This window comes from Bemisia tabaci, chromosome 6 (assembly GCF_918797505.1).
Source record: "Bemisia tabaci chromosome 6, PGI_BMITA_v3".
NCBI lineage: Eukaryota > Metazoa > Arthropoda > Insecta > Hemiptera > Aleyrodidae > Bemisia > Bemisia tabaci.
Window position 1 is genome coordinate 21,429,073 of NC_092798.1, and position 13,117 is coordinate 21,442,189.

A 13,117-nucleotide genomic window follows, 5' to 3' on the forward strand; every position below is an offset into this window, starting at 1 on the left:
AATTTGTAACAGTAAGTTCAACTTTAATGTAGCTTAAAGAGCATACTCTGCGAGATAAAGGAAAACTTACTTATCCACCAATTTTTCCCTAGGACAGATTTTAGGTTTACTTTTCCACTTTTTGAAATATCAGGCACCATTTTTCAGTATAGGGGTTACTCATATGTTTTCCAAAATATTTCTCGTACATTTAGGGCCACGCGACAGGCCAAAAGTAAACCGGGCCTAGTTTTGATAAAATGTTTTATTTATTTCCTCTTTCTTCGTTTTGTTTTCAACTTCAACTACTCACATATCGTATAATGATACTGCGTCATGCGATCCGTCTACTACGGACAGTTACAAAATTCAAAAAGATCAATTTTTTTATTGAGTTTTCAAACAGTCTCGCAAAAAACAGGATATATCTTACTCTCGCCGCTAGCGTCTCCAACCAACTCATTGAACTCAAGACGGAAAGAGATTTTGTAAAAATTGAAGCTTTCAACTGTCAACAACATTTCGGCATCCGCCGCGTTTCAAAGATGTCCGCATTCACACTGACGACAGAGCGAGCAATGGTGCGCTATCACGGCACACGAGGGCGGCGGGGCGGAGGGGCAGGGGAACCCGGGCCGGGAAATCGACAACAACGGGTCCGCGGTACCCTATTATTTCCCTCCTCCCGGCCCACCCGCCAAGTGGTGGGGGAAAACCGGCGGGCTCCCCTGAATTTCAGCGCCGGGCGCCCGGGTTTTCCGTCCCGACTTAGCAACGATGACCCGACTACTCCACGATAAAAATCCATTTTAATTGTCTCTCTCGACTCGTCCTCAACTTGTAGAGTCGGTATTTGTCAACTCCGCAGGGAGCAGATGGCGCTTCTAGGTTAAGAAATGGCGTCTCTCTCGACCCGAATGCTCCGAGAGTAAGCTCGCCCAACCACCCCCCCCCCGCCTCGCCACCCCCTCCCCCCTTTTTCCACCCCCCTCGATGCCTCGGTCACCCGGCTCCTCGCCGCACCTCACTCGGTGAAATCTGAAATGAAATATAAACACATCGCTCATGTCTGAAAAGGAGGAAAACTCATTTCAGCTCCGCCACCCTCTTTTTCACACTTCGCCCCCCCCCCATCGGCTCCCCCGCCTCGCGTCCCGGCGCCGACCCCGCTGAACCTCCGGGACTCCACACAGCTGAAATGAGATCTTTCCATCATACTGACTACTGAAATTCCGTTCTAAAATCGCTTCGTCTCCTTGAAATATGAGCTTCCTTTTTTTACGCCCTCCCTCTTCCTTTTCCTCTCAATATTCATTTTCCGTATTTTTGTACTTTTCCCCACTTCTTTTTTTCGTTTTAATCCGGCTCTTCCTACGCCAGAGCTTGAGTTTGTGAGTGTATTTTACAGAGGCGGAATCATTCCTGGCAAAATCCTGATTTTCATTTTTTGTGGTTTGAATTTTTCCCGCCTTTAAAGTGATTTAAAAAAGAGGATAAAACATATCAACCTCTCATCATGCGTATCTACTACCGAGAGATCCAACAGGTTGATCTTCTGCTATCAGTCAAACTTTTGCTGATTATCCTTTTCTTCACTAAATTAATAACGTTCCTCTAAAATTTGATTGGAACAAATATATGCTTCATCTAAACTAACTTACAATCAAATGCACAACAATTGATGTCAATATTGTGACAACTGCTCTAGAATTAAAGTTCGGCTGAAATTATTCTGGTTCAAAGTTCTTAAAAAAAAAACCTTGAAATCAGGAATGTTTCAAATTAGAAAAATAAAGTCTATGCAAGATGGAGGATTTTAAACGCAATCAGATATCAGAAATGTCATCTGCACAGCAAGTGGAGCAGTTTGTTCAGTAGGAACATGTAAAAAATGAACCATCTGATCCCCTTTTTCACTTTACTCTTCCTAATAACATTTGTGAATGATACTCAAAATCTCCTCGGTGGGAAATTTTCTGAAAATTACGTGAAGATATCACTGTGAAAAATGGAGGAAAACATTTCGACGCAAATAGTTTGAAGGTGTTTCGCAAGTTGACAAAGACCAAGAATAAGCCTTAATATTACTGATCTCGGACAAAAAAATGTATTTGCTCCATATAAAAAGACTCCATAAGGTGCATTCTACATAATCTGTCGCAATTTGGCTCTAGTGTGAGAGATTGGACGAAAATTAGTTCTTAAAGGCAAAAGTGATCCCAACAATTTGAGAGGATTTGATAGTGACCATTTAGTGCTTCCTGTACTTATCCTAGCTCGTAAAGAATCGAATACTATCAGTGTTCAACGCATTCTCAGAAGTTTGTAGTTGATTTAACAAAACTTAAAATTCTTAATTTATCGCACTTTCAAACAAAAAAAAGTTCCCAAAAAGTTTGATTGGAACCAAGAATGGATGTAACACCAGAAAAAAACATACTTACAAAGTGTGCTCGTCATGTGGAGTCCCTCGTTCTCCCATCTCCTCACTTAATTTTTGTACGATTATCCTCCGAACAAACCGTCGTCCTTCTGACACAAGGACGTAACTACACTTCAGGATGAACCGTGGTTGTCCATTAGCTCAATGCTTTCCCGAGCTCATCTCTAAGTGTACTTACGCCTTATGTCAGCAAAGCGACGAAACAGTGCACTGAAACCAAGGCAGTTTCGAGGGCATCGCGACTGTGCATCGCAGTGGATAAACCCGTGGCTGAAATAATTGCGAGAGTTGATACGATGACAATTGTCACGGTCTTGTCTCGCTATTATCTCTAGGATGCGATTCCCATCCGAAGCACTTCACCCAGCGCAGCGCCCATCGCAGCGAAAACGCACGCATGGAACCGAGACGGACCTGGGACCTCGCTAGGCGCCGGCGCGAGGTTTCCCCGTCTTTTTCGAAAATCCGTGCGAGGTTTTGCGGTTGGGACCGCTGCGCTGCCGTGCTAAGGAAGAACCCCGTATGAACATCCGAAAGTTGCCAAATTTCCTCTCACAAAACAGTTATTTTTGAAGAACGTTATCAATATTTTTCCTTGAAATTTTCAGGAACTTAAGGTGAAATTGCCAACAAAATTCTCTGAAAAATTGGAAGAAAAATATTCATAAGTTTACCGGGGAATTCATGTTTTATCGAAGACAATTTGGCAACGCCTGAAGGTTCATACGGCGTTTTTCCTTAGCACGGCAGTAAGGGGCTCCGGGGCGGCACGTTCCAAGAGCTGCGGTGTGCCGTACCGCGCCGCGCGCCGTGCTGCTCTGCGGTTTGCGTGCATTCATTAATCGAATTACTCATCAGCTACTCCAGCGGCGGGCCTGTCATTATGCACAATCTCTCGGAAAGCCAGCCCGAATAATCATCACTCCCCACCCCCGCCCCCCCCCCCCGGCGGAAGAAAAAATTTCCCAGCCCCCTTTTTCAGCGCCCTCGAAAGCTCCGATGGTAATCTACCGCGCTGAGGAGAAACGCCGTATAGGCATTTGGACGTTGTCAAATTTTTTCTAATAAAATGTGAACTTTCTGGAATTTTGTGAATTTTTGTATTGAGTTTTTAAGACTTTTGATCTAACCTTTGGGGAACTTCGACAAAATACTTAACACTGAAAATCGGATTTTTGGACCCCTCTCCCGCTAGTAACGCACCCGTTACGCGGGTCTGCACTTCCTTGAAAAATCACTAAGCGCTCCTCTGTTCGACCTCTTCACATGTACATTGAGTCAATCGAAGCGGCCGGACATAATTTTTTCGACTGAGACCGCAAATTTAGATGTTTATCTCTTCAAATTTTAAAGTTTGAGGGGTGATTTTTGATAGAAATTTTACGAGGAAATCAATGAGGTCATTTTCAGACCTCATCATTTTGTAATAATGGAGATATGAGCTTTCAAAGTTTTAAAATTTTGTCCGAGTACCATCTCGCGTCGATTTTTCATCTTAAATGTTCGAGAGATCAGCATTACTTTGAAACAGAGCCTTGGACTACCCCTTCTTCCTGAAACGTACTCGTAAAGCAGACTTTAACTCCCTTGCCCACATTATTTGAACGGGTTCTCAACCTCTTTCACCAGAAAATTTCGAGGGAAGGGGGATTCTACATTTTCCCTGAAATAAGTATTTATCAGTGGAAGATTTAGCAACAGTCGGACACTCATACGGCGTTCTTCCATAGCACCGCAGTAATGGTAATAAATATTGCGGTTTGGCGGGAATTTAAATAGAAATCTTGTCATTGTTTACAGTGCCACTCCGCATTTGCCGAATTTCACACCACGCTGGCTGATACCTCGAGAGTTTTTCAGATTTTTCGACGAAGTTAGCCAACGCTGCGACCTTTTTACCCCGTGCGTCATGGTTTCCTCTGTGATCGCGACGGTTCCGCGCCTAATACCGACAATAACCATAGGTTTGGCGCGGAATAACCATCATAATGGTGCCAGTCACTATCATCATGTTTGCAGAAACAATTAAGCGTACAGAGCAAGACTGGTATGGATCTAGTTGGAGGTGGCTGCTGTCTGGGCCTCTGATGGCGCGAACCCCGTTTCCCTATTCCACCGTCTTTTTACCTCGCAGATTGCCCCCCCCCCCCCGTCCTTTCCAGGGGGGCTGTGAATCCAATTTCAGTTTGCGATTATTCTAACTTTGAGCTTCCTGGAGTTAGGTACCGTTATCTGCGGTTACCAACCACTTCTATTGTTCACGATCACTATTCGACACCAGAAACTGAGGAAAAATATGGTAATTTAGTCTCGAAAAAAGTTCTTTAGATTCAAGGTTGGGGCAGCCATGTGAGTGTGCTACATTTTGAAAATGAGTCCTGTGAAAGTTCCACGTTTGCGATATTCGACTACGGGTTGAAAACTGAGAGTTATCAACGTTTTTGTGGTTTGATAGGTTTTTCAATATTAAAGAATGAAAGATTGAAATTAATCGTATGTGCATGGAATTTCTTCCTAGAGTGTTCGGAAGAACCCAGGATCAACGGGAGATTGTCAATTTTTTTATTCAGTTACTTATTCACTGATTCGAAAAAATCGACTATCATTCAGTGCATTACTGCTTTGTATTTTTATAACACAAAAAATGTGTGTTTTGAAGATTTTAGTAAGAAAGAATAAACTTAATTTAAAGGAGCGAGCAAATCTAGCGAGAAACGGGTTTGTGCTTTTGTTGACTCATAATTCTTTGTTACTTTCTTGTATTTAAATCGTTCGAATGTAAAGTTGATATAACATTCTAGATGTAAAAAAAAGTGTGCGAGAACTTATAAAATGCTAAATTACCCGCCGCAACAATTAATTTTACGTCTTAGTGGCATTGCTAAAGTAACTGCTGTAGCGGGTAATTTAGCATTTTATAAGTTCTCGCACACTTTTTTACATCTAGAATGTCAAATTCGCCTCACTTTTTTTCGGTGAATGTATTTTTGAATAGTTAGATGTGAGATAATTCTTCACCTGAATGTTTATTTTTTAAAAGATGGACTTTTCTTCTTTCCCACTCGTGGCTAACGCGTTAACGCTGCTCCTATCTCAAGATCTTGGATTTGACATTTACGCTTCATGATTTCCAGATCCTATCATTCTCTCAACCATTCGGAGACTTTTGAAATGAAAAGAAGACGTGACATACTTCAAAAATTCTTCAGTCTCGAAAAATACTACATATTTAAAAAAGGTGGTTAGGGCTAGGTGGTTAGGTGGTAGGTAAACCTATTTTTTATGAAGTTCTCGCTAGTATGGGAAAATCCATACAAAAAATATTAGTGACCGATACCTCGTAAAAGACTGCATTTTAAAAAAGGATGTAGGTATTAAAGTAAAGTAGAAAATATCTACCATAATTTTTCTTTTATTTTTCCGTGTATTTCCTATCTTACCACGTATGGTTGTAGCCACGAGTTTAGATATTGTTAATCTTAGTTTCAGACCCAATTCAGGGACTTGGAAAATACACGATTTTTTTTTTTTTTTTTTTTTTTTTAACAGTAAAGATGATACTTTAAGGAGGTGTTCCAAACAGGAGGTGAAAATAATAATACTTCATTTTTTCATTTATTTATGTTTATTCTTTATTATTACATAATGCAACAAAAATTGAAACATTCAAAATTGGATGAATCTCTTAATTCCTGTACAAGTCATCACATGATGAAACTAACTCAAGAGCACCAGGTACACACATCGGACAACATAACAGATTGCGCTTATTTTTGTTTGTTGCACAACCACCCAGAGTGCGTAGCCAAACAAATTTAAAATATTAGTTTAAACAAATGGAATCAGAGGAGTTGATTAAGAGAATTACACGCACAATGATCTCTCTTCAATTTCGAGCACTCTGAATTCAATTAAACGAACCAAGCTATTTTCCTGTCTTAGGCTCTTCAGGTTGTATCAGAGTGTCGCCTTTTTTCACCAGACCTAGGTCATATACATTTATGCTCGTCAAGAGCTTTGAGAGATCAAATTACGCCAAATTTCAATTATTCTTCGTGGATCAAAGATTTCAATTTCGTACCAAATTTGTCTTCTTGATGAAACATGATATCAGGAGCGGATATTTGTTCAACAAATACAATAGTCTACAATTTATTTTACAAAAAATGCGAAAATAAATTACTGTATAATAAGACATCTTGAAGATTACTATACGTGATTTGATAGTCAACCTACACCACATAAAATAATTTTGAGGAGGGAGAAATAATACAAACGAAATAAACATTTGGCAAGGTACAAAAAAAATAATAAATAAATAAATTCACCGATTCACGTGAATAAAATTACAGCGCCCCAATAGGTAAGAAAAATTGCATTGAGAGGAAAAAATATAAAAAATAATGAAATAAATGAATAAAAATCATAGCTATTGTACCTGAAAATACGAATCTATGGATATTTATTTATTTACAAATACAGCTTCATCCCAACTCTAAACACATTATCGCATAACTATCAGCATAGAAGCCATGAACTATACTTCTTTTACTTTATTCTTTTTCATAAAGATACAACAAAAGAGAGAGAACAACAAGATGATCTCATTAATATACTTTCGCTTCATGCTTTCATAATCTTATGGGATTATTCGGGGATTTATAATATTGTGATGTTATATTCATAAAAGAACTGTGGTCAAAAAAAATTAAGTGTGCCCCAGAGCACATTTCAAGAACTAAGGATTGGTGAAACTCGCCTTAACTTATTACAAAGAAGTTCAGTATGATTGGGATTTGGTTTTTTTTTGTAAAAGAAAGAATAAAAGGAAATATTTTCGGCTATCGATCTCCACAAAAATGGAAAATTGACTGTACTTTGGTAAAATCATTGGCATTCTGGAATTGAACAAAATTTGGTTCTTTTTTGAGTGCGTAATATCCATGACACTATTCTTTACGGGCATACTTAGTAAATATTTATCTTTCTGAGCACACACGGGGAAGTCCAGTGCTTTCGGCTTTTAACCTTCCACGATCTTAACTTTCAGTCAAGACATTCCAGCTCGGCCGTGTCAAATCTTGAACAAACTTTAAGTGAGAACAAAAAGAAACTGCAAAAGTCTTAGAGTTGAACTTTGTGCTTTGTTTTAAATGTAAGATTCATTTACAAATTGCAATTTATTACAGAACATTCAAATTATTCACAAATTTTACGCTACTTTACATTTTCAACAACATCATTTTCACAATTATCATACTTTTGCGTGTCCGTTCGTGAGAAACTCTCCTTTACAGAGAAATTATGCTGTACACGGCGCTTATGCATTATATACACACTTTTAATTCTGTACATACTTTATTCTTAGATTTATTTTGGAATTTTCTTATTCCTTGATGGACGCAATACCATGTGCATGCTAAACAATAGGTTTCGGGCAGTCAGTCTTTATCACCTCTTGTCCACTTTCAGAATCTTATATTTTAAAAAAAGTTTTCCTTGGGAACAAATTGCTTGATGGACGGAGTGGACTTTTTAAAAAAAGGCAACTTCACAAAAGAAAAGATATTTTAGAGTGTAATATGCATGCTTATTCCTGCTTTCAAACTCTGATTGATCTATTCTGTTGTCTTTCTGGGAACAACACATTTAAGGGACTTAGGAACTCACATAAAAGCATGCGTAATTCGAAAACTATTCCTGAATAAAGATGAATATATTTAGCATATTTATTCTGTTAAACAGAAATGTAGTGATTATGAGCCTTTGAACCTGTGCCTTTGATATGATCATGGATCTTAGGGCTTAATAAACATCATGGTACTCACGTCCATCATATCACTTCATTGTCGATTTAAAATTAAAAAGTCATGATAAGAGAAACAAAATTATGTGGGCATAAATCCCCTCAATGACCACCGGTCAAATTTTTTTATCAATTGTTTGACACCAAAGCCGTTTGAGAAGACGGTTTCAAACTATACTCTGAGCTAAGAGTACTTTAATGTCTTTGCATCATTTGATCTTAAAAGAGAGAAGACTATGAGACTTAAGAGCATTACAATTATTTTCTCTGTCTTTATTTCTTCCTTTTGCGACTCAAATAGATACAGATTTTTATCCAGGAATTGCTAAGTGATGTAAAAAGACAAACGCAAAGGCTTTTTGACAACATAACTTTGGTGACAGAGCAATGTGAGTGGGTAATTAGGAGAAACTCTTCAGAGGTATTCCAATCTCGCTCGGTGTGAAGTGATGAGAGGAATAAAAATTAGGATAAACCATCCAGCAGAATCACTCCTTCGCAGGAAATATTGCAAACTTAACAAAGAATGATACAAAATAATACATTAAGCTACAGACATAAGCCCGTGTCACACGAGCGATCTCGATATTTGGACGTATTTCTGTCAAACGGAACTATGTGTATTATGACATGAGCCGTGTTATGCATGTATTTTTATGGGTCTCAGGGCTCATGTTTTAATGCACATAGTTCCCTTTAACAGAAATAAGTCCATTTATAAATTGATACCGAGAGCGATCGCACGACATTGGCTGTGCGGCTCACGTGGCGCGGTAAAATTTCAACGCAACTTCTGCGCACGCGCTGTGGCACGAGATACCCTGATAACAGAGCTGCCGATTTGCAAAAATTTTGATGTTTACCAGTGAAAATAGGCAAAATTTTACGCGAAAAACGGCAACACTGCTTGATGAGGACTGGGAGTCCTGTCGCTGGCCTCAAGAGAACAACGGCGTATGGCACTTGGAGTGGAGTCCCTGTCACTATCACCAAACGAGGCCTTCATTTTGTAACTGTTGAGAATCCGGAAATGCACCATTGCCCCCTGCGAACAAAGACGGAATAAAATGATAAGACAAGCGAACACATATTACACTCTTTTCCTGATGTTCATTTTTAAAGCATTTTAGACAACTCATAACGAAAATCATAGAATCATGTGAGATGGGCTCAGAGAAAATGTGCCTTCGGTGGATATTCAATGGTCCGGTGGAGGAAAAGAAAAGAAAGAAAAAGAAAAAATAAATACCCCGATTTGAGGTCAAAAATTCTGATGGGATTGCATGGGCGGATCCAAGGAGAGGGGGCGTAGGGGATGTACGCCCTTACTCCCGTTCGCCCGCAAAAAAAACTAGGAAGAAAAAGGGAAGGAAGAAAGAAGGAAGGAAGCTTATATTTAGTAATTATTCATGACGAAATCGACTCAACCTGCATATCGGAGGCTTTAAAATTTCGAAAATTTTCTGGGAAAAGCCTGCCAGGGGGACCTTCCTACCCCCCCCCCCCCCCCCGTTCGAAAAGTCTGGATCCGCCGATGGATTAAGGATGCATAAATAACCCGCCAAGCTGCGGTATAGTTGTCTCAATTTTTTTCCCACCGTAAGGCCTATTTTGTACGAATCCATCTAATATGTTACATCATTTTCCTTATGCTCATTTCCGAAGCCTTTCTGACAAGTGAGCTTGAAGATCAGGAGCTATCAATGCGGTTTGGTCATGACACCACGTGGAAATTTTAGATAGATGGGGGGGGGGGTGGATCGATCGTCAGGGAAAATTGACCCATGAGGGACAGGAAGGCCGTCAAAGACCGGTATGTGAGGTAAGGGGGGGGGGGGTAAAGTGAGATGGGACCGGGGGATGGGGGGCTGCAGGGGGTGGGGGTGCGGAGGGACTCCGAACAACTCGATGAAGACCGGGGCATAGAACGCGAGAATAAAATTAGCATGATTACATCATAACTCATAATCAAGGACCATGAGTGAAACACTAATGTTGGGAACCCCTGGCATGGATCATAAAGTTATCAAATGTATTGAATTCGAATCGTGACATTTGCATGTAAATTTACGAGGAATTCACGACGGATGCTGTGCTGCCGTGCTAAGGAAGAACGCCGTATGAGCCTTCAGGCGTTGCCAAATTTCCTTCAATAAAACCTTAATTAACTGGGGAAATCGTGAATTTTTTTATTCAATTTTTTCAGATAATTTTGTCCGCAATTTAGTAGAAAATATCTGAAAATTTCAAGGAAAAATACGCATAATCGTTCTCAAAAATACATGTTTTATCTGGGGAGATTTGGCAACGCCTGAAGGCTCATATGGCGTTCTTCCTTAGGACGGCAGCGCTGTGCAACAGGTTCTGGTGGTAATATTTGGCAGGAGGCCAGCCGAACTGGAGTTGATCAGTGTGAGAACTCCTGGCCAATGACAGAAATCTCGTAATATCAGTTAATCGGCCTAGAACTTATGGCTCAGGCTCCAGATATTGTAATGAATGCCCTCTGCCACCGGTGAGCAGTGGCCCGGCTTCTTGTCCTCTCACCCGCTACACCGGAAATCCTCAACGGATTAACGAAACAAGTAGCCCGCACCCCCTCTTCATACTCGCGGAAAAAATTATCCATTTCCATCTCATCGTAGTCCGCACTCGCATGCACCCCGCCAGTCTTGCTGAGAGCCCTACTTTTATTTTTGAGAATTATTGCAGTTTTAGATATAACATCTCTTGCAAAAAATCTTCAGGCTAATTCGTCTACAGAGAATGCAAAAAAGTCTAATGCTGATTCCGATTTTCATGCCAATTGAAACTTTTTCTTCCTTTAAAAAAAATTGAGCCAATTTATCTAGAGGTACATTTTGACCGCCTTATTGGAGAAATAACTAATGAATAAAAACAAGTTTTTTTGATGCCCCTAAATTAAAGGCAAAACTACCTCCAAGTAGAAATCGCTGCTTATTAAAACAACCGTTGAAGATCTGTCGTTTTATACGCTGAAGACTAAAAAACTTGAATGTGTTTTATAAAAATTTGACTTTGAAATTGATGTCCAAAAATCCAAATTTTTGCTAATTTTTACGTGTAGTTAGAGGAAACATCAGCAAAATTTTCGATAAGACACGTGACAGTTTCCTGGTAAAAACACAATTTGGGGATATATAAGTATTGCATCATTGAAGAGTATGAGTTAGTCGTCTGAAGGACTCAGTTGTTGCGCTCAAGTTTTGGCAAACTTTATTTGGCTCCAAATTTCTTCTTTTTCTTCTTCTTTGCAATATTGATACCTCCACCACTTTGTTGTTGGAGTTATGATAGGAGAAAAACATCGAAAAAACGATAAACTGTACGTGCTGATTGATGGATTAAAACGATGACTTACCATGAGAGTTAATGAATTCAGGACTAGCTCGATGGGACAGCATCTGCGTCTCGCTCGTGGGGGGTTGTTGGGGGAGAAATCCAGGGGCCGGCTCTGGAGTCATACCGCCGAACTCGCTAGGAATCGGACCTCCCATATTATTAGGGTCCATCGGACCACCTGGGCAACAGGAAAAAAAACAATGCTTTAATTAATCCTTGCTTTTTTTCATCGCACCGGTTAAGTTCAGAAGGAAAACCGTCGGGGAGACAGGCGCAGACACATCATTAATTTTTATGGCACCACTTCAGGACTGCCGAGCCACCATCGACAACCATGAGATGAATCTATATCAAGGCAGGTATTTTTTTCATATTTTTTGGCCTCTAATATCATCGTAAAGGGAGATCATATTTTTTTTCAAACCTGCTTCTGGATTGGCTGTCCATTCGCGGCGCTAACTCCTAAGACTCTCCTTTTCAAAATTAGCTGTAAAATATTCAATTCCATGGCAAATGAAAATAATTTTCTTCGCTCCTTTTTGGACTTTCAGTTCAAGGCGCTTTTGATTTGCGATGTCATGTTCTTCGTCGGTATGAGTGGTGTTTCAGCGCGGATATCGAAAAGGTTTTCATTGAATTCAACTTAAGCATCTTAATTTTTTTAGTTAGTACGGAAACAAATAGTACGTGCGAAATAGTCGCTGAAAAAATATGGATGCCCCGAATTTTTTTCTCGGCATAGTGCGAGTATTATCGCACATCATCAGTTCTTCTCTGGGATGTTCCACATGAAATCAAAAATATTTACATATATTTTTTTTATAAATGATTTTTTACCCTCAAATAATTTAAAGAAGACAAAGGAGGCATTAAAAATTATAAAATTCACGATTTGAAAAATGCAACCACGAAATTACTGCGTACCTCACCTCTAGGGTAAAAATAAATATGTATGTTATCAGACAGAGAAAATAATTATTATTGTGTTCTATTGTTACCTCCGGTTAATATAGGGAAAAAGCATAAATCAAGACATGATTTTGGTACAATTCGTTGAATTTAGCCAAGGAAACGATAGAATAACTGAGAAACCTTAGAATCAACCAAAAGCTTGTGTTTTTTTGTGTCCCTCTCCCTGTATCGACCGAGTTTTATGTTTTGTTTCCTGACGATGCTTGCACACACAGGCTGTAGGCCACAACTAAGATATGAGATGTAGATGGAAAATGGAGTCTCACCTTGAGGACTAAAAGGTAGAGGTGGGTTGCCAGGCGGCCCATGGGGATGACCCGGAAAGAAATCCGGATGAAAGCCTGGACCACCGTATCCTCCGAAATCGAATTTCCCATCGCCAGATGCGAAATATGAGAAACCTGGAGGGGGCTCATCTCCCAAGCCCCCGGAGCCCAAAGGCATGGGAAAGCCCTTGAGTCTTCGAGACCCCGAGTAAAACGGGCCCCTCCCCATGACGGTCAGCTGCTTCAGTCGCCTTTCTTTACTCCTTTTGTTTTGGAACCAGACCTAAA

The 13,117-nt window shown here is 39.9% G+C and overlaps 1 protein-coding gene across 2 annotated transcripts in view; it reads right to left on the reverse strand.

Moving 5' to 3' along the window:
- Positions 1-6,028: 6,028 nt before the first annotated feature.
- Lim1 (LIM homeobox 1) overlaps positions 6,029-13,117 on the reverse strand; it is a 106,304-nt gene continuing 99,215 nt past the window's right edge. For both annotated transcript variants that reach the window (XM_019056784.2, XM_019056793.2), the window contains exons 6-8: positions 12,830-13,112; positions 11,611-11,769; positions 6,029-9,273 (exon numbers count right to left, since the gene is read on the reverse strand). In XM_019056784.2, coding sequence (XP_018912329.2) covers positions 9,215-9,273; positions 11,611-11,769; positions 12,830-13,112 — 501 coding nt within the window. In that variant the 3' untranslated portion in view covers positions 6,029-9,214. The remainder of the gene's footprint in view (positions 9,274-11,610; positions 11,770-12,829; positions 13,113-13,117) is intronic.